The sequence below is a fragment of the Leuciscus leuciscus genome (assembly GCF_965113295.1).
Source record: "Leuciscus leuciscus genome assembly, chromosome: 16".
Taxonomy (NCBI): Eukaryota; Metazoa; Chordata; class Actinopteri; order Cypriniformes; family Leuciscidae; genus Leuciscus; species Leuciscus leuciscus.
In genome coordinates, this window is record NC_138740.1 from 10,418,912 (window position 1) to 10,445,261 (window position 26,350).

Consider the following 26,350-nt stretch of genomic DNA (forward strand, 5'->3'; position numbering starts at 1 on the left):
CCAATCTACTTTGAGTGAAACTAAATGAGCCAATGCACATTGGCGTACAATCATTTGCATCAGCTGCTCAGCCACGCAGCGTGGGTATCTAATGAGCAGCAGGTGCGATTGCACTTCAGTTTTTTGCTGAGGAGCCGAGCCGATGAGCTGGCTGCCCCGGCGGGTCACTGCAGATGTGGCGACAGGACGTACGTATCCGTTCCCTCCTTCAGGGAACGAGGGTTACCATACGTAACCGAGACGTTCCCTATCAGTCAGTCACTTTCGACGTACGTCGTGACTGACGAATAGGAATACCTACTAAAGCGCCACAGCTACTGACCCCATCCAGTGCCCTGTACGAGCCTCTGGCCCCTTCTTGCCTGGAAGGACAATAGGAGAGGGCTTACACAGAGTGTATCTGTGACTGTTGTTCCCATATAGTGAGATTATTGGATAACACTGGGAAAGCGTGCCCTTTCTGTTAGGAAGGAGAACGCTGCGGAACCCACATTCTTCCCCGAAGGAGTTATGTGGAGGTATACATATGATGGAGGTATACATATACATGTGTTGGAGGACTCAACAGGTTTTTCACTTTGGAGCAATAAGGGTGCACAGTAGGGTGCAGCAAGCCGACAGAACCGGGCCTCTCAATGCTTCTACCCATATAGGGTGAGAACACGGTAGGAGACCGGCTCTACACGTAGGCTATAATATCTAGCGAACGTGTTAGGTGTTGCCCAGCCCGCAGCTCTACAGATATCTGTTAGCGAGGAGCCACATGCCAGCGCCCAGGAGGATGCAACGCCTCTCGTGGAGTAAGCATGCAACCTGAGCGGCCCGAACTCTAGGCAATGTTGACTGAAAATGCCTGCAGGTCCCCTACCCTCTTAATAGAGGCCAGTGCAACCAGCTGCAAAGTCTTCATGGAGAGAAGCTTTAAGTCTGCTGATTGCAAAGGCTCAAAGGGAGCATCCTGGAGTGCTCGGAGCACCAGGGAAAGGTCCTAAGAGGGTGGGGGGGGGGGGTTGAGGTGGGTTTAACCGTCTCGCCCCCCTAAGGAACTTAATGACCATGTCGTGCTTTCCTACTGTTTTGCCATCTATGTGGTCGTGATATGCTGAAATAGCGGCAGCATGTACTTCGAGGGTGGAGGGAGACAGCCTTCGCTCCAACCCTTGCTGCAAGAAGGAAAGCATGGACCCTATCGAACATCTTCGGGGGTCCTCTCGGCGAGAAGAATACCACTCAATGAACAGGTTCCACTTCAAGGCATACACACATCTCGTGGACGGCGCCTGTGCAGAAGTGATGGTGTTAAGTACCTCTGGGGGTAAGTCACCTAAAAACCTCCGTGTCCCGACCAGGGACCACACATGAGTTTCCAGAGGTCCAGACGCGGGTGCCATAGGGTGCCCCGTCTCTGAGTCAGAGGGTCCTTTGCACACTGGGGGAAACGCATATTTGCAGAGGCCCCGGGCCCAGCTGTGTTCCAGTGCATCTGTGCCGAGTTTTCCCTCGGTAAGGGAGTAAAAACATTTGCAGTGGGAGGTATTTGAGGAGGAAAACAGGTCTACCTGAGCTCTCTCCAGATCAGCTGAACCGCTTAGGGGTGGAGTCGCCATTCTCCCGGGAGCACAGCTCGTGATAGCTCGTCGGCCAAATTGTTGAGCACACCATACATGGCTCGAAGCGACCTCAGATGCTTCTGACTCCAGAGGAGGAGATGGCGGGCGAGTTGCAACATCCGACGGGAGCGTAGACCACCTTGTCGGTTGATGTACGCAACAGTCGCAGTGATGTCCGTATGGACCAGCATCCGCCTGCCCTGTAAGGCACCTTTTTTAAGCGGCTAAGATCGAGACATACTGCTAGCAACTCGAGGCAGTTGATGTGCCAATGCAGTTGGGGGCCCGTCCACACCCCTAAGACCGCATGCCCGTTGTACGTGGCACCCCAGCCGTAGGCAAAGGCATCTGTGAACACCACAGCATGCCTGGACACCTGTTCCAAGGGCACTCCTGCCCGCAGGAACGAGGGATCTTACCATGGGCTGAAGGTCTGGCGGCACGCCGGTGTGATTGTCACCCGGTGAGTGCCGTGATGCCACGCCCATCTCGGGACTCGGCCGTGAAGCCAGTGCTGAAGCGGTCTCATATTGAGCAGCCCAAGCGGAGTTACCGCTGCTGCCATATGCCCCAGGAGCCTCTGAAAGAATGTCAGTGGGACCGCCGTCCTGCCTTTGAACGTGTTGAGCACGTTCTGAGCACGTTCCTCTGTGAGGCTGTGCGACCGAATCCAACTCCATACCGAGAAAAGAGATCCTCTGCATGGGGGCAAGTTTGCTCTTTTCCCAGTTGACCTGAAGACCCAACTGGCTGAGGTGCCTGACCTCATCCTGTGTTTGCATAACTGATCTCGAGAGTGTGCTAGTATGAGCCAGCCGTCGACATAGTTGAGGATGCGAACACCCTGGTCTCTCATGGGAACAAGGGCCCCCTCCGTGACTGTAGTACCCTGACCTCATATCGCCTGGAGGAACCGGCTCTATCATGCCTTCGGCAGTAGGACTGCTATCTCCGCCCGCAAGACATGGGCATTGGCTGCTCTCACTGTAGTGGAGTGGATGACCCGAAACTTGGGGGGGATGCCGGGGGAACTGAATCGCATAGCCGAGCCTGATGGTCCGAATGAACCAGCGAGACGGACTGGGGAGCGCTAACCAGGTACAAGCGGGACCAAAGGGACCCGTAGGCGTACCAGCAGTGGGGCAGCAAGGTGGAACGCAGGGACGTGGCACGGGAGGCTCTCTCTGGGAGGCGGCCCATAGCGGGGTCTGATTGTGCTGTGCAACACTTACCTGGTTCCACGGGGAAGGAGGCTTGGTTGCGTTCTCGAACTGCACGCTGCTGCACGCTGGCGATAGACGAGGCGGATGAGAGTGGTGAGGATTCTCTCCTCCCACTTCTCTCCAGGCCCTCTTCAGACCCAGGGATAGTGGATCTGCTCTCTTTTTTTTTTCTTTTTTTGGAGAATATGTGTACCACTGTGGTGGTGGAACAGAATTTTGACTCAAAAGATTTGTTTCTCGACCCTCCACCGGGAGAGAGCAGCTCCACCCATCTCCAGGTCACCCGTCTCAGGGGTGATTGTTTCACCGACCACTTAACAGCGGCTGAGACGGGAGGTGTCATCCTCCTGCGGCGGACACAGTAGAGCAGGCTGTGCCGGAGTATCTTTATTTATTTTTTTGCAGGGGATGACACTCTTTGCAATGAGTAGATTGAGGGGCGGCCCACGAGGCACTCTGGTGGTACGTCGGGGGAAGCGCTTCAGTCTGCTGCTGACTGCGGAGAACTGCTGGGCCAGTCCTCAAAGTGTCACCGAAAAGGCCACGTTGTGAAATGGGAGCATCGAGAAAGCGTACTTTGACGACGTCTCGCACCTCTGCAAGGACCACCAAGGACCAATTGCCTGCTTTCTGGACCACCAAGATGGCCATCGTCTGACCGAGGGCCTGCGCTGTGACTTGATCACGATCAGTCGACAAGCGCAGCTCAACCCCGGCTCAGAACTATCCTCGTGCAATAAGAGTGCCTTGGCCTCGCATGCAGGGCTGAGGTGGCCTGCCAGAGGCACAGCCACCCCACCGTCAAGGGTAGTGAGAGAGGTGAAAACTTTTATGCAGAATTTGACACTTTTGGCGTTCCATATTTTGGCACCAGTATAGCTCCATACTGCTAAGTTTTCAATGCACATCCGAGAAAGACCCGGGAAAGCATGGCTGTCAGGTCTGAATCTGATTCAGCATAAGCACACACACTGTTACAGTGGGAACTCAGCATCATCCTCATTTCCAGAGCGAAACAGCCCCTCTCTCCGATGCAGCAATCGACATCTGCCCTCAGCTGGAGCCCTGAATGAAACGCTAGGACCAGCAATCCCATACATAAGCTGCACAGCTTGTGATGTGCTAGAGGGGGAGGGGCCCTAGGGGGTTGGTTCCCCGAAGGAGAAGCCATCAGCTCTCAAATCACCCAAGCTATTCTACTAAAGTAGACCTCTCCTGGTGGCCACCAGGGATGGCGCTACAATGGAGCATAGAAAAGGGGACCGCACACCTAGAGCGCAGAGTGATCGCTGGGTTGCCGTGACAATCCGCACTGCAGCCCGGCAGCTCGACGGCACACGACACGCTGAGGAGCAAGAGACCCGATTATCCATAAACTCACAAAAGTCCACATAGCACTTTTAATTCAAAGCACTGAAGTGATTAAAAAACGAATTAATAAACAATATTTTTATTTGCATGAACAAATTGATAGTAATCATATTTGACAAGCAATAAACACGTGCATCTCTACAGACCTCACAAGCATTCAGGGATGAACTGGAACTAAACATCAGCTCAGAAGTCAGGACCTTAACAAACTATTGTCTACTAATATTATCTAATGTAGATCATGGATTTCCAAAATAGCTGTTTTACATTGTACAATTAAATTAAACAAGAAAAAAATGTATCCCTTTCTTCTCATCCTCCATTAAAAGCTGTGATTATATGATCTCCTGGAGATCGGCATACAGTACACTGTAAAAACAAAATATATCAAATTTTACAGAAAATAACTGATTTTTATTTAATTTTTTTAAATTTTAAATTGTACAAATTGTAGAAATTCTCATTTTTTATACAGAAAATTTACTGTATTTTTCATACAGTATTCTTTCTGTTTTCTTAAATTACATACAGTCAGAGCATGTGAGCGGAGTGGAGCGGTGAGAATCTCCGCTCATCGCTCATGGAACTGTTCATCCCTCCGCTCCCCCGCTCTAAGCTACATCAGGCTGCTCCACTCATTATCGCTCAGCGCTCAACGAGGTTTGCTTCGCGCTCCACTCAAATCGCCCCCCACTCGCTCTGAAAAAGGAAAAAAAATCTACATGTATATCACTTTTAGCTTAGACCACAGCTTTACCTCCTAAACAACTAATGAGCAACAACAACATTTTTCAAATTGAAATGTTTTATTTCAAATTACAGGCCTATGTAAGAAGGAATATAGCCTAAACAAAAAGTCCTGTAAAATTAAACGAATAAATGGGCCTAATAATATAAATAAAAATTATATAAACAAAAATATACATATATATTTTTAAAAAGTAAATTAACTATAAGGCCCGAATTTTGATAAGTGAACTTTTGCGCAACACGCACGATTAAAATTTAAATTGGCTTCCATTCACACAAACTGCTGTAAAATTAAACGAATAAATGGGCCTAATAATATAAATATTATTACGGACGACACAAATTCGGCTAAATAAAACGAACCATTAGGTCTACTTGAATGAAAAAACGAATTTGTTTGAATATTACGCTATATTTAATTTACACTTTGTTACAAGTTACCGTATTCAATTTGCTAACCTTTTGTTGTGTGTTCGCGTTGGTCACGTTCATGTTTTCGAGAGATGTGTCTTTTGAGATTCCAAAATGAATCTTTGCTGACTGAAACGATGTCTCCACATTCGTTTTCTTGTACCACATTATCATTGTTAGTTAGTTTTATATTAATAGTAGCCTACACCTGTATGACTTCTCATTTTCCTTTTTGAAGTAGCCTACTTTTTGAACTCCATTATTGAGCCGAGTTTTGACTGAAAATAGTCTACTGTTGATGACTGTGCAAGACAGATGGATCCTGGTTTAGGTTTGACTGAGCATGCTTCAGACTCGTGGTGTGAACAGAGCGAAATTGGAGCGGGAAATAAGAGAGAGAGAGAGAGAGAGAGAGAGAGAGAGAGAGAGAGAGAGAGAGAGTTTAATTGTATATAGAGAGAATGATTAATGTCACAATGTCTGAAATGACAATATTTTTTGTCTTAATCAGATATTAGACTTCAGGTGGTATCAATAAATGAGGCCACTACATGATGACTATAATCACTAAAAAGTGACCATCATCTGATCTGAATTTCTCTTGAATTCCTACCATAACAAGTATCAGAAGCACACAGTTAAAGCAGCCAGAGAAAAACTAAAGGGTCAAGAGGCCAACTAAAGCAAACACGGATCACCAAAATGGTGACATCAAACTATATTATTTTCAATAAAACATCAACTTCTAAACCTCTTATAATTCTTAATAAGAATGTTAGTATGAAATAAATAAAGTCTGGATTGTAATAAGTGAAGATGCTGAGATATTGAGAGATCTGTTAGCATTTAATGTTCTGTTGGGATTTAAAGTGTTTCTGTATATTGTGTTTCTGTGTTTTGTGGGTCACCATTGTGTTGAAGAGTAGAGCCTGTGCTTCAGTCCAGGATAAGCAGAGGAACACTGATTGTATGCTGAATGTTGCTTTATTTAAGGCTATTATCAAAGTTTGATCAAATGTTGTATAATTTTCCAACAAAACATTTGTAGCATCTGGACCAATCAGACACAAACAACTATTCATTATATTTAATGAATAATCCAGAAAACTCACTCTCCCAACAAAGGTCTATGAAATTTCCCCCAAAACTAACATCCCAAATGAAGCTAACACGCTGGCAGATCCCGGTGTCCTGTTACAGGACACATTAAGACTGATAAGACTTTTTACAACCCCAAAAGGAATTTGCAGAGTTGTGACTCTCACTTAATTATTGCTGAGAAGGAGAAATAAACCCTTTTAATCCTATATATTCTATATATAACCACTTGAGAAATGTATAAACATGTATCTAATTTCCATTGTAATGTATTCATTCTCTCTTTTAAACTTTTTTGGATTAATGTTCCAGACTTGCATACTATGGTTAACCAAAATCATATGTGTAGCATGTTTAGTCTTTATAAACTCCAATTTTCGTCCCCCATTCGGTAATTTACATGACATTTTGCTAACTATGTGATGCATTAGTATTATAAGATTCTTTTGTTAACAGACAGTAACTGTGTAGTTGCTGATGCAGTGGCGTATGCATTTTTTTAAGATTAAATTTTTACAGTGTAGTCATTCGCATTACTATTCTCTACGGCAGCATGGGAAGTCTCTTGTGCAGCTCTCAGACACGCATTCCACTTCTTTTTCACTCATCCAACCATGACCCACTCTCTGTTGAAATCACTAAATAAAATGCAACCAAATGTTTTTTTTTTACCACTTACAGGGGTTTTCATGCTGAAGTCTGAGGATAAAAAAAAATAAATAAATAAAAAAAAAACTATCACAGCTGTCAGATTTAAGGCCTGTTCACATCAACACAAATGTTCAACACAGAAATTCAGTCAGAAATTTTCACATGTAATTTGTGTTTACACAATGTGTAAAAATGAAATGGAAGACAGCCTGAATTAAAATGCAGCTTCACTCTCTGACAGTAGGTAGCATTTATAGTAAAGCAGAAATACCCCGATACGCAAAGCACTGTGCAACCCCCCTTGAAGAAATAAGGATGAAGAAATAAAGTAAAATAGTATTTACATGTAAACAAAGTCGAGGGGCCAGTTCTCCTGTGGCCAACGAACGAACAGTGTATGATTATGATTCAGGCAGCATTACAGGTCAGAAGTCAGATTGGATTGGAACAATCCGAATATTATCCAGTTCCATCTGGTAGAAGATCGAAGTCATCACGCCGATATGGAGATGGGTTTGTTGAGGATCAGTGCTGATGGCTGTCGTGTCGATGAGGCCTTCACAGGGGAGAGTCTAGTTGACACAATCTCTGCTGACACTTCAGGGATGTATTGTTGTCGTGTCTAGGATCTGGATACGGCCCGGAAATGGCTGATTACATGCGTTGTGGTCATGTCTAGGCGCAGGTCCTCCATCTGATCTGGATACGGCCCGGAAACGGCTGATTACAGTAAACCTCGGAATAAGCAGAAAGACTAACATTAGCGTAGATGCCATTCTTCTTATGATGTAATGAGTACATTGGGTGTTATAGGAAGTGTTCCCGGTTCCGGCTGACCTAATTTATGCAGCCTAATAATCATTTAAAGGGCACCTATTATGCAAACTTCACTTTTACATGGTGTTTGAACATAAATGTGTGTTGGCAGTGTGTGAGCAAAACCACCCTAGAATGATAAAAATCCACCCAGTGTTTCTTTTTACAATCTCAATAAATCATAAGCACTGTCTCAGAACGAGCTGTTCTAAGATTGCTCTCACTGTGACGTAGAATTGCGCAGGCCCCTCCCACGACTGTGATTGACACTGCAGTTTGAGCATAGACCCGCCCTGAGTGAGCTGGACACAGAGTCCGCCATTGTTCGACGCTTGAGCAGCTGTAGACAAGAATGTCTCCTAAGCGATTGAGGTGTTTTGTTGATGGATGTCAGAATGAACATATCAGTCTTCATTTACTCTCGTTCTTACTCGAGGATGGATCTGTACCAACTGTTCGTGATCCAGATTACACTCTCCGGAGCGACAGGACTAACGTGACTGACCACGGCAGAAATGAAAGTCAGAGCGCGCACTTTATGAAAGCTCATCAAATAGTTTTACGGATTTACAGTGTACCAGTTTATTAAGCACAGACTGAAAAGTTGTGTATATATTTGTTTGCTGTTAGTTGTAATGAGTGTTTTGTGTACTTCACTGTGAATGCTGATGATAATGAAAGGGAGAGAGAGAGAGTTTATGGATAAGACTTTAATGCTCACATCTTATACTGTGTTTATTTAGCTGTTCTTACAGTGATTCTCTGGAGTAAAACTAACGCTTCATCTTTTGTGTCATGTACAATAAACTTCATTGAACTCATCAGTATATTTTGGTCATCATTCGGACGAGGTCTGCTACAGCAGGCTTGTATTAATATTGGATAAAAGCAGATGACAAATAAGTTATAACCATAATTAAGCTAAACTATACCTGTTTAACAGTAGCGGCTTGTCAATAGAGGGCGCTGGGGCGCCGCCCCCATCAAAATTCCAGAAATATACATGTATACAAAAATGATATAAAAATGAAATAAAAATAAAAAATAAAATAGTTTACTCATACAATGTAAGTAGTAAGAGCCTCGGCATTTAATCAAAACTGGCTTTAATCGGTTAACTATTTTCTTTATTATGTTTTTCAATAAGTTTCATGCGGTTTCATGTGAGAGGGACGCCGGACAAATGGATGTCTATGGAGTCCTTAAATTTTCGGGCAGCATGTGACCTGAAGCTGGTCTCTAATTGGTTTCTTAAAGATTCTCCTCCTGACGCAGGTCGCTGCGTCCCTGGCGAATCAGAATTGGATACATGTTATTTTATCCAATCTGATTGGTTCTCGTCACCTGCCATTCAACTCAACGCTCTTTGCCACTACTGCGAGTGCGAGTCATGGTGCGAGTGCGCGGGCGACACCGTCACTCCGACTCCGACCTTGCTAGGCTGATCATTTTCGTAGAGAGAATGGCAGAAGTTAAACCAAATTCTGTCATTGATTTACAAAAAAAGAAGAAAAAAAAACCTTTCACAAGGCGTTCGCTGGAAGAAAAAAAAGGATAAAGGGTCCGACCGGACCAACCCGATTTACAGATCCAGCAGCAGGCCAGTGACAGAGGACGAAGCTACACCCGGCACTTCACCCGTGCTTGTTATGAGAAACGGAGGTGGCTGGCTTTATTTGCTTATTTGTTATGCTGTTCAATTCATTGCAGGATATCCAACCCGATCTCACGGCAATTCGTACAAATTTTATGAGGTGGCTATTTCGTACAAATTCATACAACAAAGATATGCTAATAGAAAGTAAAACAAAATATATAATAATACTTGCTTTAGCAAAATGACAATATAAAATCTTAAACATAACATAACATATAAATGTTTGTTCATGTATATAACATAGTTTATATCCTTTGAAACCCCTGGTCCTTACAAACAGATTGATTATTTAAAATAAGATCCAGCAGCTTCTATATTATCATACTGCCACAAATGAACAATTGTGATTTATATGATATACTTGAAGTACAAAGGGAAATTCTAGATAATTATGTACTTAGGGACACCCTGTGAGAACCAATGATGTATTATTCATGATTTGTTAATTGCGTCTGTCAGTCACGAAAAGTACAAAAGATTTGGGACTCCGGAGGTGAACAAAACATTTGTTTCTCATAATTCATCTTTAGCTGCATTATATACTTCCATTTTCTAAATTGATTGCCCACTTGCCTCGTGTTGTAAGGCAGGGAAACACTCTGGATGTATTGGCAGTTTACTGAAATCTAACACTCACACATTCACACACTCATTCAAGCCTATGGTCTATATAATGATTTCCTTATTCAGAATAAGATCAGAGATTGCATATGTGGACGTGTTAGGTACATTTTAAATGAATGAAATGATTTGAATAAAGATTAGTTCATTTTGCTGAACAAGATTTAAAGATCAATCAGTAAAATGATCTGACCTTCTCATGCAGTAACTACTGTGTACGGATGAATAAAATGTATAGAAAGAGAGCTTAGTTTATGTATAATCAGTTGCATGGGAACCAATATAATCACTGTTCGCATTTTGATTTTGCAAAACAATTAATAAATACATAAATAAATAACCTTGGGGGAATGTGATTATTGTTTAATTGTTTATGAATGACCCATCACTAGTGGGAACTACTAGAACACTGGAGCTGCTCTGGAATACTGGGCATGCAAAGACACGTAATTTCAGCTTCCCAATTACACTTCTGCTAACAGAGTCTGACAGATGTGCAATTTCTATGTATCTGAAATAGTACTGCATTACAATCAGGTAATTAAAGCGGAGTGCTGTCACAGTCTCGCAGGCAGTTCACTTCTCATTAGAGACCTTTGCATGGTGCCAGACAGTTAGTCTGACAGTGTTTGCACTTTGTAACTTTATTCTTGATATCACTCCTGATTCCCAGCCACTGTACATACTGTGTGATCACCCCATGGGCCTTGTAATACTTTGCAAGAGTTTTTGCCCTTTGCTTTTTTTGAAAATGCCAAGTTAGCCGGAGCAGAAATTTCAGCTGACAGAAAGTATTGTGGTTGGGAGAGCCCCTTTTAATTTCATGATGTATTAAATTTCAATATTCTTCACTATAGCTTTACATTTTACACCGTAATATTGGGCTTGAAGACCATTCTGAGTAGCCTATCATGTACTTATGAAGGTTATGTTGGAGAGGAATGAAAGACCAACAGCACCAACAATCCAAAATCCAGGATTCAGGAAAATTTCCTACATGGCTAAATCACATTAAGAATGTCTAAGCGCTTTGAATGCATCAATGACCATGTGGTGTGCAAATATTTCATACAACCATCCAGGCTGCATGCACGTGTTGTGAGTGTGTGACCAGAATGCCAGTAGCCTCGTTTCCATTAGAGATTTGAGCAAAACTTTTGCAATATTTTCAAAATGTTGATAAAAAACTATTGCGAAATGATGGCGCTTCTATTAAATGATGGTATGCAAAAAAAAAATTAAAAAATAATCATAATTACTCTCGCGATAAGTCATTCCAAAAATCATGGTGACGGATATTGGTGCATTTACATACTGTATATCACAACCACTAGCCAGTATTTTTAATCGAAGGAGACATAGGCGTGTTATCCAATCATTAATGGAAAGGATAGCCACTTACACTTGGGAGTGGTATGAGGTGTTTCTGGGAGGTAATAGTACGTGATTTCACAGAGGAACTGTGTATTCAGAATTTCCGAATGAACAGATCAACCTTTTTTGAGTTGTGCAATGAAATAGGGCCACTTGTAACAACCGCTGCATCATGCTCAATGGAGCCAGTTTCTACAAATAAACGCATAACCATAGCTGATTATAAACTGGCTACTTGTGCTGAGTACAGGGTAGTGGCAGAGACATTTGGAGTTAGCAAATCCACTGTCCAGAGGTGTTGTATGTCAGGCTATATGCACCAAGCTTATGAAGCAGTACATTTCTTTGTCAAATGTGCATGAGGCACAACAGATTGCATAACACAATTACGAGGCACACGGAATACCTCAAGTCTATGGTGCAATTGATGGATCCCAAATCCCCATTTGTTCCCCAAGTGATGGGTATAGGGATTATGTAAGCAGAAAAGGTTGGACATCCATTGTGCTGCAGGCTGTTGTGGATTACCAACTGATGATTAGAGATATTTGTGTTGGGTCACCTGGAAGCGCACAGCGTTGACACAGCGTAACAGCAGTGTTTGTCACGTTCAATCTGTCCAGGTATTTGAGCATCTTTTTACACCAACTTTCACCTGTTGCATTTATTTATTTATTTTTTGCACGTATTTTTTAATAATTTATTAGCCATAGTTTAATGGTAGCCTGTGGGCACAGTGCATATGTGTGTGCTCTTTCCAGATATCCAGCAAAACTCCCCCAAGCAAGTATGGAAATTGAAGGAGTCCAAGTGCCTCTACTCCTTGCTGGTGACCCTGCATACCCACCACTACCGTGGGTCATGAAGGGTTTCTTAGGTCCAAACCTGACAGAAGCACAAACACTGCTCAGTGAGCAGCTCAGTGCCATCCGTGTGAAGGTGGAACATACATTTGGACACCTAAAAACCAGATGGCGTGTCCTGCCCAAAATGTGTGACATAGACTACGATTTCATGCCTACAGTGTTGAATGCATGTTGTATTCTCCATAATATATGTGAGGGAAAAAAAAACAGCATCTGCCAACTGCAGCATTACACCCAGCTCCTCAACTACAAGAGCCTCAGGAACACAACCGGGATAAACCTGATGCTCCAGCTCTTGAAATCAGACAGGCTCTGGTGAACCCACCTTACCCACCTGCCTAAAAATCACCCTTAAACATTTACTTTTATTTCTGTTGTTGTTTTTTACATTTTTTAAACAGGAACATTTTAACATTTAAACATTTTTCTTTTTGATTTAAATATTTGTATTCCCCAAGATACGTTACACGTTTGGGGGTATAAATTGATTGAAAACAGAATGCTTGTTTGCCAATGCATACTACAAAATTAAAGCAACATTTTAAAAACTTTTATTCTCTCATAACATGAAACATTTGTTATAGTATCCTGTTAAACAATGAATATAATGTCTATTTATAAATATATTAGCCTACTGAATCATTTTTGATACACACATTTCTAGGGCCTATAGATTTTCATCATGATCAAAACTTTGCTGATAAACCTGTTAAACACAATCTGCTTCCTACTTTCTGCCCTCTGATTGATAGTTCATGTTTATTTTTTTTAATGTTTTTTTATCAAGTAAAATAGTTTTGCTGTGAAATCTTCTATGATTCGATTTTATGATTATGATTAATAATACATTTACATTCCCGGAGGGGCCTTTATTAAGTGACAAAGATTAAATTTAGTGCAGGTGTTCCAAGGTGCAGGAAAACTGGTGCTTCAGTGCATAAGTGAATGTGTGACAATCTGCTGGAGAACTGCAGCATGGGTTATTTAACAATCACTGGAGCCTACATGAGAAAAGAACCAGAGGAAGTATTAGTCTGCTCTTGGGAGATCTAGTCTCCCCTAAGCTTCTTTCTGTTGTGCTTATATCCTCTTCTCCTGATGGCTCTCAGTTGGCTCTCATTTCCTGACTCCGCCTCCTGGCTATTGGATCCTCTCCATTTCCATAACAACGCTGACGAGTGCTCGGGGAGCTTGCCAAGGATGTGATGTTCACTTAAAGAAAAAAAGTTAAAAGTATACTTGCAGTATAAAACTACTGAACTAGTAGTTTACTGAGAGTTTATTTTAAAGTATTTGACAAGTAAACTTTCAGTATACCTATACGTTCACTTGTAGTATAGTTGCAGTATAAACACTTTTTTTTTTAACTAATTGTGTACTCAACATTTAATACTGTTACACTTAAAGTATACTTAAACATATACTTTTATACACTAAAGGTGGGTTCACCACCATACAATTTAGTTCCAAGTAATATTGAAACAGTACACTTACAAGTATAGTTCTAGAACATTGATATTAGTATACTTACTACATAAAGTATACTCAAAAATACTTTAAAAAAACAAAACAAAAAAAAAACAACTTAAAGTCTTCTTTTAAGGGCTGTTATTTTATTTTTATGGACTAAATGCAGCAAACTTGGCTTGCACTTCTGCAACCGAAGCTTAATTTATTTTGCTATGTAATGTGTCAGTCATGGTCCCACACTGGCTATAAACCCACTGGCTCAGTCTGCTACAGTAGCCATGCCACAAACTCTTGATACTGTATAAGTTGAGCTATAAAGAGATTAACAAATCTGAATGGGCCGCTCTCAATGTTTTGATGGGGCCTGAGGGGCTCACTTTTGGGGGAGTGTTACGCCCTGGGTAGGGAGGAACAATAAAAGATGAGGAAGCGAGAGCGGCATCTACAAAAACAAATTTATTTATGAGGGTCAATCACAAAAAGTTCAGCTACGAAGCCTTCAAAAGCACGCGGCAGCGCAGGTTTACGCCTTGGTCCTGGCCAGGGATTAATGTAAGGAGAAAAAGTGCCCCATGAAAGAAAGCCAGCATGTTTTTCTTGACAGGACACAACTGTGCACCGGTGTATCCAATACAGCTGATTACTCCCCGCAGCACTGCAGGGCACCTGTAGAGGGAGCACAACACACGGCAAAAGAGTAACAAAGAGCAGCGGCCGTGACACCCTCCCCCTTAAGAATAGGGAACTAAAAGTTTCCATTAACTATTAACCACAGCGCCCTTGACAACACACAGGCCACTAAGTTATCAGAACCCTTTAGGTGCCGGACATCTAAATGGTAAGGCTGAAGGAATAGACACCAACACATGAGCCGTTGGTTTGGGTTTTTATCCCTCTGGGGTCTGAGGTGTTTTCTGGGCCCTGGAAGTGTTCTGACATGCTCTGACATGTGTGCTTATTTCTGTTCCTTGTGACATTTTCATGGCTAAAGTATGATTACACTGTATTCAGCACAAACTCTGCTTCAATAATATGTCAGCAGCATGTATGTAAAAGTTAGTAGTTTTGAGATAATGACATTTATGCGTGGTTTGTGAAAAAAACTAAACAAAATTGTCACTGAAATAAGGTCATGAAACCCATACTGATTATTTCTTCACAAGACTTTTGAAAATTGTATCACGTAGCCTAGAATATTTGCTTCAAAACTATGTGAAAATCATCCTGCATACTCATTCAGATAAAACAATATATTGATTTAAAATTTGTAAGACATGTTTTGTGTAAGAAAGCTTTATGTGAGGAGGAATATCCTCATGAATACTGATGTGTTTCACACCTGAGAAAGACAAAGACCCTCCCTTAATGGCCCTATCAGGTTCTATCAAGCCCTATCATTATGAGGAACCTTGCACAAAGAATGAGGAGATTTAAAAAAGAATGTTTTTTTGATTGTTTGGATTTATTTACAACACAACATAATCCAAAGATACACAACAAAGGACAAAAAAACACATTATTGAACACACTGATCTGAAGACAGAGACTTGAACATGGAATATTTGTTTTTGATATAATTTACATCATTTAAAAATAGAGACTTCAAGCTTTGTAAAGACTTATGTCTCATGTCAGTGTAACAAGCATTTGCTGAGTTACGCGTTTCAGAATGAACTTCACATTGAGAGAGACGGCAGAATGCGCATCATGTTTATTTTCTTTATTTTATGAAAAACACAACATTTTTTTTTTATTATGAGTGTAAACAAATAAAAGAAGACATTCAACAGTTTTGAATGATGTAAAACATATATATGTAAGCTCAAAATCTATTTATTTTGAGTCTCTTTTGCACTGCAGATTTAACGTGAGATTAGCCTGAGCAAGGCGAACGAGGAGAAGACGTAAACGTTGGAGATGTTCTTGCCACGTTTCACTTATTATGACTGTATCATCCATGTAAACAGTTACGCCGTCTAATCCAGTGACTATTTTGTTCATTAATCTTTGAAACGTAGCCGGTGCGTTTCGAAGCCCGAAGCTCATAACACGGTAGGAAAATAACCCACCTGGTGTTATAAAAGATGATACCTCACGCGTGCTAGGTCAGCGGAATCTGCCAGTAGCCCTTTAACAAATCCAGTTTAGTTACGAATTTTGCTGCACCAACCTGGTCAACACAATCCTCCATCCTTGGCAGAGGGAAGGAGTCCGACTTTGTGACCGAATTGAGTTTTCTATAGTCTGTGCAAAAAAAAGGAAAGTCCCGTCCCGTTTCTTAACCAGTAGACATGGCGAGGACCAGCTAGAAGAGGAGGGTTGTTAAAATCGTATATAATTATTGTTATTGCCACAATGTATCACCTCATAAGGCCCGGTGTATTTAGCCCTGAAAGGTGAGTCTACTACCGGAAGAAGCGCAACGACTTGGATCACCCACTCTAAATTTACGCAGTTCAGCATAACGGTCAAACAATCTTTTAATTTTTTCTTGAGTTTTCTCCAGCCACTTTTTAGCTAAATCCCAGGCCAATGCTAGTTGATGACGGAAACCCAGTACATAATCTGATAATTTCCCAGGTGGTTCAGAATCCGTCCATTGACCATGTAAAACGGCTAGCAATCCCTGGACTTTGTGCGCAAAAAACAGTTTGTTTGGGCTATAACCAATACTTTCCTGCGTAACCTCTCTTGCTGTCAGCATCAGCCATGGCAGGCCCTCTTCCCAGTCCCTATTCAATTTGACGCAATAGGCTCTGAGTAACGACTTTAATGTAGAATGAAAACGTTCCAGAGCCCCTTAGCTCTGTGCGTGATAAGCGGTTGCCAGGTTGTGTTTAATTCCTAATTGCACTTCGGCAAACAGATTCTAAGTAAAGTTACTCCCTTGGTCGGTTTGGATGATTTTAGGCAACCAAAGATTGAAACGAACTGAGTGAGAGCTTTCACGACCGCTTTTGTGTTAAAGGAGCGCAGCGGGTAAGCAGCAGGATAGCGAGTGACCTGGCACATCACTGTCAGTAGATGCTCACTTCCAGCTCGCGAGCAAGGAAGCGGCCCGACGCAGTCAATGATGAGATGCTCGAATGGTTGGCACACTGCTGGAATTGGACGCAGAGGGGCTGGATTTAACGGCTGGTTTGGTTTGCTGGTGAGCTGACATGTATGGCAAGTTTTGATAAAACTGGCCACATCCTTCTTAATGCGAGGCCAGTAAAAGTAACAGAGAATTTTGTCATACGTCTTCTTAATAGCAGCGTGACCCGCGAGTTGGTCATGGGCTCTTTTTAGAACTAATGGACGAAACATTAAGGGTACAACGACCTGGACTCACCCATACAATCTCCAGAATTAGGGGACCACTTCCTAAACAGCACACCCTCTTTAACAAAATAACCCTGCACTCTGTTTCGAATTTCCAAATTGTCAACGACTTGTTCGTATTGTGGATATAACATTTCATCACTTTGTTGTTCTTTTGACAACTCATCGTGAGAAACTGTCAGTGGATAATTACTCAAAGAAAATAGCTGTTCAGCCTCCCTGGGATTTTCTTCAACCCGGCCCAGGCTAGCAGAGCGAGTTACTGCGCAGGCAACAAACACTTCGGGATATCGTTGAGCATTCTCATCGAGGCTACTAGCGGAAGTCGGCGTGTCGCTAATGACTAGAAGGGGCAATTCATCAACCCAAACACGCCCGCCAGCCATATTCCCAAGGATAAGTGACAGGCAGAACAGGCCACATTCCAAGCTCCACCTCGCCCTGTACAAGGTTACAACTAAAAGTAAACTTATGGAGGGGTACTGACAATGTATAAAGTCCGATTCTGCGAATTAAAAGCAAGTTACTTGTACGCGACTCGATCGAAAATGGTAACACGGACTCCAAAATGAACGATTCTGATGATCCCATGTCTCGGAGAATTCTTACCGCCACTTTGTTATCGCTGCCTGGAAGCGACACAAAGCCATCAGAAATAAACGGTTTAAATAACCTCCTATGTTCCGCCACATTCGCGGACACTTTCTCTGGCGTTTCCTTTAAAACGACGGCCCGGGCGGACTCAGGCACAGAAGCAGCCAGGGCTGCGGGCTTCACGAACGAAGCTGCTCCAGCAAACTTTGCACCTGCACTCTTTGCTTTAAGCACCGGACAACTTGATTTCCAATGCCCTTTTTTTAAGCAGTAATTACAAGTAGAATCGTACACCTTTGATTGATTTTTTTGGGACGTCTTACTGGATTCATAAGAACAAACAGAGAATTTATGCACGAGTACGTTAGACGTTCACTTCTGAATCTTTCAACGCAGGACTTGTGGATAAGTTCCTAATCATCAGCCAATAGCGCAGCCTCCGAAGAGGTCTTAACATGATGCTCTGCAATGTATGTGGCGACAGTTTCAGGAAGTGTGTTTTCGTATGGTTCCAATAAAATTAAACTAGTCAAATCATCCAGTGTTGTAAAGTCTGTCAACATACACCACCGATTAAACTGTAGGGTTAAATCTCTAACAAACTCGACATGAGTTTGGTTAGATTTTCGCCTTAGAGTATGAAACTGCTGGCGGTAGCTCTCCGGTACACGCTCATAAATTTTCAGAACTGACGACTTCATAGTTTCATAAGTTTGGCTGTCCGCAACCGATAAGGAAGAATAGGCTTGCTGAGCCTTACCAGTCAAATCGCACTGAAGGAGCAGGGCGTGTTCAATATCACTTCACTCATAGACTCCAGCAACTCTTTCGAATAGAAGAAAAAACATCCATTCCACATCAGATTCGTTAAACAGCGGGACCAAACGTAAACTATTGGCAACATTTAGCTTGGGAGAGGAGGCTTCGACCCCCGCACCCACCTGCTTACCTTATCTAATTAGGTCTAGATGCTGCTGTTCGACCTGAACGCGCTGTCGCTCTAGTTGTTGCCGACCTTTCTCAAGCTCTTGTTCCAAGCGTACTTTTTCACACTCCAAATGCCGTTTTTCGCATTCAGTATCACGCTGTATCAGCAGTAATTATTTCTGTTGCTCAAATGAGTGAGCGCTTAGCGCAGGCAGCTATGTCTCTATTTGTACAAAATGCTGCACATTCATGTAATTCTGGATTTTGCCCACACAAGTTGTATTGTAGCCTATTAGTTTAAATGTAGTGACGCACATTTGTGAATTTAAATGCTTAAAAACCGCGAAATGAAAGTCTCAAAATCCAAATTAATCAAATTAAGAAAAGACGTTAATGAATGCACGAGTCACCTCATCCACACATGCACATCTTATTTGTTGCATGCGCAAATTATGATACACTAATACAAAAGAAAACTTTTGTATTCACAAAAATGTCTCTATTTGTACAAATTGCTACACATTCATTCAATTTTGAATTTTGCACACAAGTTGAAAGACATTTGGTTGTGGATAGTAAAACATATCCGCAACATTTATCAAGTTCATGGATAATTGTGCTGGCACGTGTTAATCATTTTGATATTCATCCCATACATAACAAGTCTCTCCTGTATGACCAAAACAACAGAATTATGTACAGCTTTCTGAAAAAGCTCCAAGCAAACGACCCTCTCCTTGGGTTGTATTGTAGAAACATCTGTGCTTGTCCAATCAAATTCCAAAGTGACCATTGCCCTTCGCCAACACTTTGTCACAATCATTCTCATGAACAGTAAATTTCTGTTTCTCATCCCATTCCAATTTGCCTTGAAGCAATAGTGCTGTATTTATTTGTCACTTTATGAAATCATGCAGCGGAAACCATGTTAGTGCTGATTTGTAAGTGAACGTCTACATACAGGGAACATCAGTCTTGTAAGTACTTGCTATAAACAAATATTATTATTATAAAATAATCTCTCTCTCTCTCTCTCTCTCTCTCTCTCTCTCTCTCTCTCTCTCTCTCTCTCTCTCTCTCTCTCTCATTTTATGTGCTAAACTTCACTGAGGTCTTATACAGTTTCTTGCACGAACTGTATATTACTGCACACCCCTGACCTCATTTTTTTAAAACAATTGTATATGCTACAAACACTTCATAAGGCCCTCAAACAGTATTAAAATATCTTAAAATTATTACAAATTAAGGCTGTAAAAAGTCTTAAATATATTAAATAGTATTTTAAAAAGTATTTAATTCTATGAATCATTTGTAGAGGTCTTAGATTTGCGGATGGAAAGACACAAGACTCAGTCTGGTGAGTTAAGGGGACTCTGAGCAAAGTATGTTAGTGTTGTGGAGCGACAGTAATTTCCCTTATTTGCTCAAAGCATTCTATAATCACTCCCTGTTTTGCTGATAAGCTGCGTTAAGTTCCAAGGCGTTATCGAAAGTGTGTCCCAGATTGTCTTAGTGACGAAAAACAATCTGTGATACATGATGCATTTTGAGATTGTTTGGGATTATTCTGGTGTTAAATGGTATTCATTTTATGTGCAGGTCTTAAAAGCATTGAATTTGATTATGAAAACCCTGCTTGAACTTACTCATGTGCTTTTTTATGTAGATATAATTTGATGTCAGCTTTCACTTCGTTCCTTACTTCTCATGGTGTGGAGACTACTTATTTGTAATAAGAAGTGCCCACAGAATTTCAATCTGACAACTTCAGATTGAAGTCTGGAGCTTACTAAATAAATGATGTACAGAGACATGAAGAGCATACAGTACATGCTTTAATGCTGCAAACTCCAATTGTTTGCTGTCGCTTACTCAATTACAAGAATCAGTTATAGATGCTTCTCAGTGATTAATGCTGCCCTCTAAAGATTTCAACATTCATTTTTAACACATGAAGAACTTTGAATTTTTGCCACTATTTTTATGCATGGCATTAGATGACTTATTAAAAGCAAATGCACGGAGATAAGATTTCTTTTGATGTTTGTTCCCATAGAGAACATGTAGAGGATTGCATCATCAATAATGGAGGTTATAAAATATGAGCAATACTCATCACTGGAAAAGACACTGTGGATTTGAGATGATTCCTACTCCCAACTAAGCAAAGGTTCACTGAGGACAGTGTCCCCTGTTCCATGTTGGCAATATGGTCAGAGAGATAACTCTTGGAAAAAAGCTTGTTTTATCCCTCAAGCGACAGCTGTGAAAACGCAATCATTCGAGTTTGAACTTTTGAAGGAGCCTTAAGGATCTCACACCGACAAGGCTGAATCTCTCCTTAAAGTGCGATGAATTATTGAAGTGTACAACTGAGAAAAGCATCTCGACCAATCAGGGCCAGCCAAACAGGAAGCTCTGTTAAATGTCAAGTCTGAGCAAAAGTCAAAATCTTTTTCCTACTCTTGAGTCATTTGCCAAGATTGGTGAAGTGCTTCACACACCAGCGCAGGCTGTCTCACTAAGAGGACATTACATCAGTGGAATGTGGAAACTTGGGGGGTGAAGTGAAGTTTTAAAAGGGCTGTCAGAGAGTCTTGACTCATTCTTTTTTTTTCTCTCTCTCTCTCTCTCTAGGAGTACACGATTGATGTGTTCTTCCGGCAAAGTTGGCGGGATGAGAGGCTGAAGTTTGATGGGCCTATGCAGGTCCTTCCACTTAACAACTTGCTCGCCAGCAAGATCTGGACTCCTGATACCTTCTTCCACAATGGGAAGAAGTCAGTAGCCCACAATATGACTACACCTAATAAACTTCTGCGACTGGTAGACAATGGAACTCTTCTCTACACAATGAGGTATGATTTCAACTCTTGGTAGTCTCTGTAAAGCCCTTGATGCATGTTGAACAACTTCCTCATCCAGTCTACAATGGAATCAATTGGTGACTTTTGGTGTTTGCAGTTTAGAAAGCTTAGTTGATTGTAATGAGAGCAATCTAATTTTATTACACCACTCACTTGCAACATATGTATATGGATTTTTCACAGAACAAAATGGTGAACTAATGCATTATTCAATCATTCTGTTATCTGGCTTCTTAAATCAATGAAATCAATGTTGTTTTTCAAATTCAATGGACAGCAGGTTGTCAAACAGTAAACAAATCCAGCCTGATTTCTCCAGCCCTTTCAGATGAGCTGGCAGATGTAGACTAATGCATTCTTATCGATGGAGGACTCCGAATGAACGGGGCGATCGGGAGCTGGCCAGCCTGTGACCCAAACACCCCAAGTGCTTGATGAATGAGTCAGGGAATTGAATTGTGACTAGCTTGGCCAGGAGTTGTCCAGAGCAATGTGTTCAGCTGCCATAGACAGAGTAGACCAATTCCACCAGCCATTTCGACACAGCAGCTGGGCTGCTCATGCACAGTCACAATGAGAGATTGGCCATCTCCGAGTTAGGATTGGTTTAATCTCTCCAAAACTTTAACCTCATCCTGATGTTATAAATGGCCATCAACCTACATAAAAAAGGTACTATATCATTGAGGTTTCCCATAACAAAAAGAAAAGGCTTATACTTTAATGGATGAGAAATGGCGATTCTTGAAGCACTGCAGAAATGATTTTGAGAAGCTACTATGTGCTTGAAAAGATTTTCAAATCGATGCTAGATGTTGATCTGCGCCCTACTGAACCGTATGCAATTTATTAAAGTATTAAAGGAAGTTTTTGCTGACTCTGCTGTGTTCAGAGTTTAACGGTAACACGCCTGATGCATTAAACATACATGAATTTCACATTTGCAGTACGTACATAGCTTAAAAAATATTTATGAAATCCTTTTACCCTGAAGGAAGAGACTGCTCTTGCCAGAAAGCCAATAACATAGCACAGTGACATTTTACTAATTCATCATGTGCAATAGTCTGGATACATTGCATTTTAACCATGCAAGATACAGTACAGTGTCAAAACCGTTGCTTTCCAGTGATTTAAAGATTATTTTCCTGTCACAATTTTAAAACAAATATATATATATATATATTTTAGTAGTACTTGTTTTCACTCACATAAGGTGTTAAACCTCAGCAAAAACGAACTGAATCACTTATTCACCCTATCCCAGTCTGTCATCTCAAGCATTTGAATTACAAGATACATAAGCCTTAATCAGAACTGTAAATCTAAGCAGAGTTTTAAAATTCATAATAGTGCTTGTCCACAGGGATAGAGCTGATAATGAAGGTGGCACATGAAATAGGCCCTATGTGGTGGCACATTAGATATACTTTAGTACTGGAAGGGGGTGTCACTCCATTCTCTTCTAGGCCCTGTCTCATATGAATTCATTCAATATGGCTTCACTGCTCCCCAGGCTAAGAATAACATTTGAATTTGGATGCTTTAATGAAGGCTTGTCACTCTCATTGTGTTTGCCCGCGGGGATGGCGTGTTGTAGAGAAGTTGTTAGCTAGAGCTCCCAGGGACAAGAAAGTTGATGAAATCCAGACCATTATGGGCAAGGGCATAATTGCATTGCATATTTGTAAGTGCATGGTTTACTTGCCAATGTCCCAAATGCTTTTCAGAATTTCTCAGAGGATACCTCACAAAAAAAACAATGAGGTATTTGGTCTCTGATTATTTTTGCAAGTGAATATTGCATAATTTTTTTGAGTTTTCACAAAATTCACTCTGAATTTGCTTTACTCAGTTAGTTAGCAGCTCTCAAACTTTTTTAGTCAGTAGTAATACAGGTACAAGACTTCCTGACTTTCCACTTATTCACCACATTCTAACAAAAAATATGCTGTCCTTCCCCCTTACGTGTTGTCATAACATATCACCGTGTAGCACTTGCTAATGCAACATCTTGAAAAATGGAAGGTTTCCATCACAGCTTTTAAAATGTTCTGTCTCTCCTGGTTAGTGTAGCACATTTGTAAAGCCTTTGTGTTGAGATAAGTAGAAAAAGAAAGAGAATCTAAATTATTGATCATGGTTTATCACCTCCTTACAGCAGCAAGCCTGTTTTTGCTCTTTGTCGTGATAGTCTTTTCGAGTGAAGTCAGTGTCAACCCTTTTTTTAATACACATTCTAGAGTGTGTTTTCATGCATTAAAGAAGAGTCTGTCCAGGGTCAGGCTACAAAAAATGTGACAACGACTGCTGCTCTGTGGGTTAAAGTGTAAGTTCGCAGATTTTCAATCTGCTTTGAATTGTTACAATCTTGGTATATATAAGTGTTTATTCCTCCATGTTACCCAGACCAAGAAATGTGCGTTTATTTGTCATCAAAAGTCCAGCGAATGATGCAAAAAACATCATTCTGCAGACTTTTGACAGCTCCAGTGCTTTCGTACAGACTGTCCTTCTGTATCATCTCCCACGAACATTCGGATTGACAAAAGGTTATTAACAAAACAGTTAGTCTCAGAGAAGGTTTATCACAGATTTTTGCTTTGGGGGGTTGGGCAGAAGGTGCTCCCCGTTTTTTCCTAATTAACTGATGAAAAATGCAGTTTCATTCAGTTTTATCCCTCTGTTTGAGACTACAAACACAGAGGATTTTTGTTTCAGATTTTCCGTCGTGGCATTATCTCCATATTTACAATTCTTTGCGGCCTACAATGCTCTGGATCCTTCACTGGAAACCAAAATAACTCACTCCCGGTATACGTTTACTCTTTGAATAACAAAAAAAAAAAAAAAATGTCCTACTCAAACAACAAGGCTGTATTTGACTCTAATAAAACCTATCCAATAGGAACATATTGAGAGTGGCCTTGGATGGCAACAAATCTAGTGCATTATGGGTGCTTAAGTTTTCCAACCTACAAACTTTTATCCCAGTACTTCTGTGATCATTTGAATATTTGTAACACAGAGATAATTATATTGTGTAGTTGAAAAGACTGTTTGTGAAACTGTTTCATACCTATACATGACAACTGCTTTCTTTGGGTCAGCAACAGCACCAACTCAGATTTGAATGTTCTGGTGTGATTTTGTCAAAGGTTTAATAGACATACGTGAATGTTTGAATCAAAATCGCAATCTTTTAACGATTAATCATGCAGCTCTAATAGGCAGTTTTTTCAAAAGCCCTTTAAGGATTTAGATTCAAGGAGTTTTACTGGCATAAATAACTAATAAAAAGCATTACAAAAACATTAAACTATATTCTTTACATTTTCTTTCTACAGAAAATTTTAGCAGTTCTTTCTCCTGCAGAAGTTGCCTACACAATGCTAGGGTGTTGCGAGTGGTTGCATGGGCATTGCGATGCAATTGCTTTGTAATTATGTGTGTTTTTCTTATTGCTGTGTGACTGCTATATTCACATATAGACACAATAATAGTATCCATTTTAGATTCCACTGTCTGTGTGTTTTGTCTAAAACCAGTTACATCAGTTATATTCAGATATTTCAGATTGCCAAAGTGAGTAAGGACTATGAAATCCAAATGACCATAGTGAAATCATCAGGTATTCCTTTCATGTTACCTTGTATTAAAGAATTTCACAATTTCACTTTTCTGACATTCAGCAGAAGGTGCATTGGCTAGCAGTATATGTTATTATATACTAGGACTATAAGGTAAAGCTGTATGAATGATTTTTTTTAATCATTCAATATTGATCTGTATTCAGTAAGTACAGAGATAGTCTAGTAGTCTTCAGTAGGTACAGAGTTGACTCTGGATATATGAGTACAGGGAGCAAACCACACATATATCAAATTAGTAAAGGGATTGATATTTACTGTATGAAGTTTTAAAGTTTAAACTTTATTATGTTTGTAAAGAGCATTTTTTTCCAACAATAGTGTTTCTATGATAAGGCCATTCAGTTTGAATTAAAATGGCAACATCAAACAGGATTCTCCTTACTCTTTTAAAAGAATAGTATTGTCCCATGTGGAACATTCACACATTCACAAAGCAATTGTAAATAAAGCTGCAAAAATGTCTTTTTCGGAAACTATCGCAATTATGTTTAACTTATAATTGCAAATACCAGCACCCATTCAACAACTTTGCATGTAAAATGAATGATAACGTCCCTGCTAAGTGGTTAGCCTATCATAACAAAGGTTATATATAGCTACAATGGGGCTAAAGGCACACCTTAAAGGGGACCTATTATGCAAAATTTACTTTTACATGGTGTTTGAACATAAATGTGTGTTGGCAGTGTGTGTACACAACCACCCCATAATTAAAAATCCACCCAGTGCTTTTTTTAATCCCCATAAATCATATGCAGCGTCTCAGAATAAGCTGTTTGCAGTTTATATGCAGTGTGATGTCACAATGCACAGGCCCCGCCCACGACTGCCCTATTAGCATAGACCCCGACCTGAGTGAGCTGTGCACAGTCTGCCATGTTTATCTCCTCACCAGAGCACTTAACAGCAGCATTCAAGTAAGAAATGTATTCTTATTAAAGCTACTAAAGATATTCAATCAAGAGCAGTGAGGGATTTTCTGTCTTTATTTTGTTGTTTGATTCATATTAACATATAAAAATGTGATCGATTCGATATTGATTCTCAAAAGCCATGCATAAATT

The 26,350-nt window shown here is 40.9% G+C and overlaps 1 protein-coding gene across 2 annotated transcripts in view; it reads left to right on the forward strand.

The window, feature by feature from the left end:
- The window catches only part of gabra3 (gamma-aminobutyric acid type A receptor subunit alpha3), a 586,834-nt gene that overhangs the window by 246,702 nt on the left and 313,782 nt on the right, over positions 1-26,350 (forward strand). For both annotated transcript variants that reach the window (XM_082141344.1, XM_082141345.1), the window contains one exon: positions 21,404-21,624. In XM_082141344.1, coding sequence (XP_081997470.1) covers positions 21,404-21,624 — 221 coding nt within the window. The remainder of the gene's footprint in view (positions 1-21,403; positions 21,625-26,350) is intronic.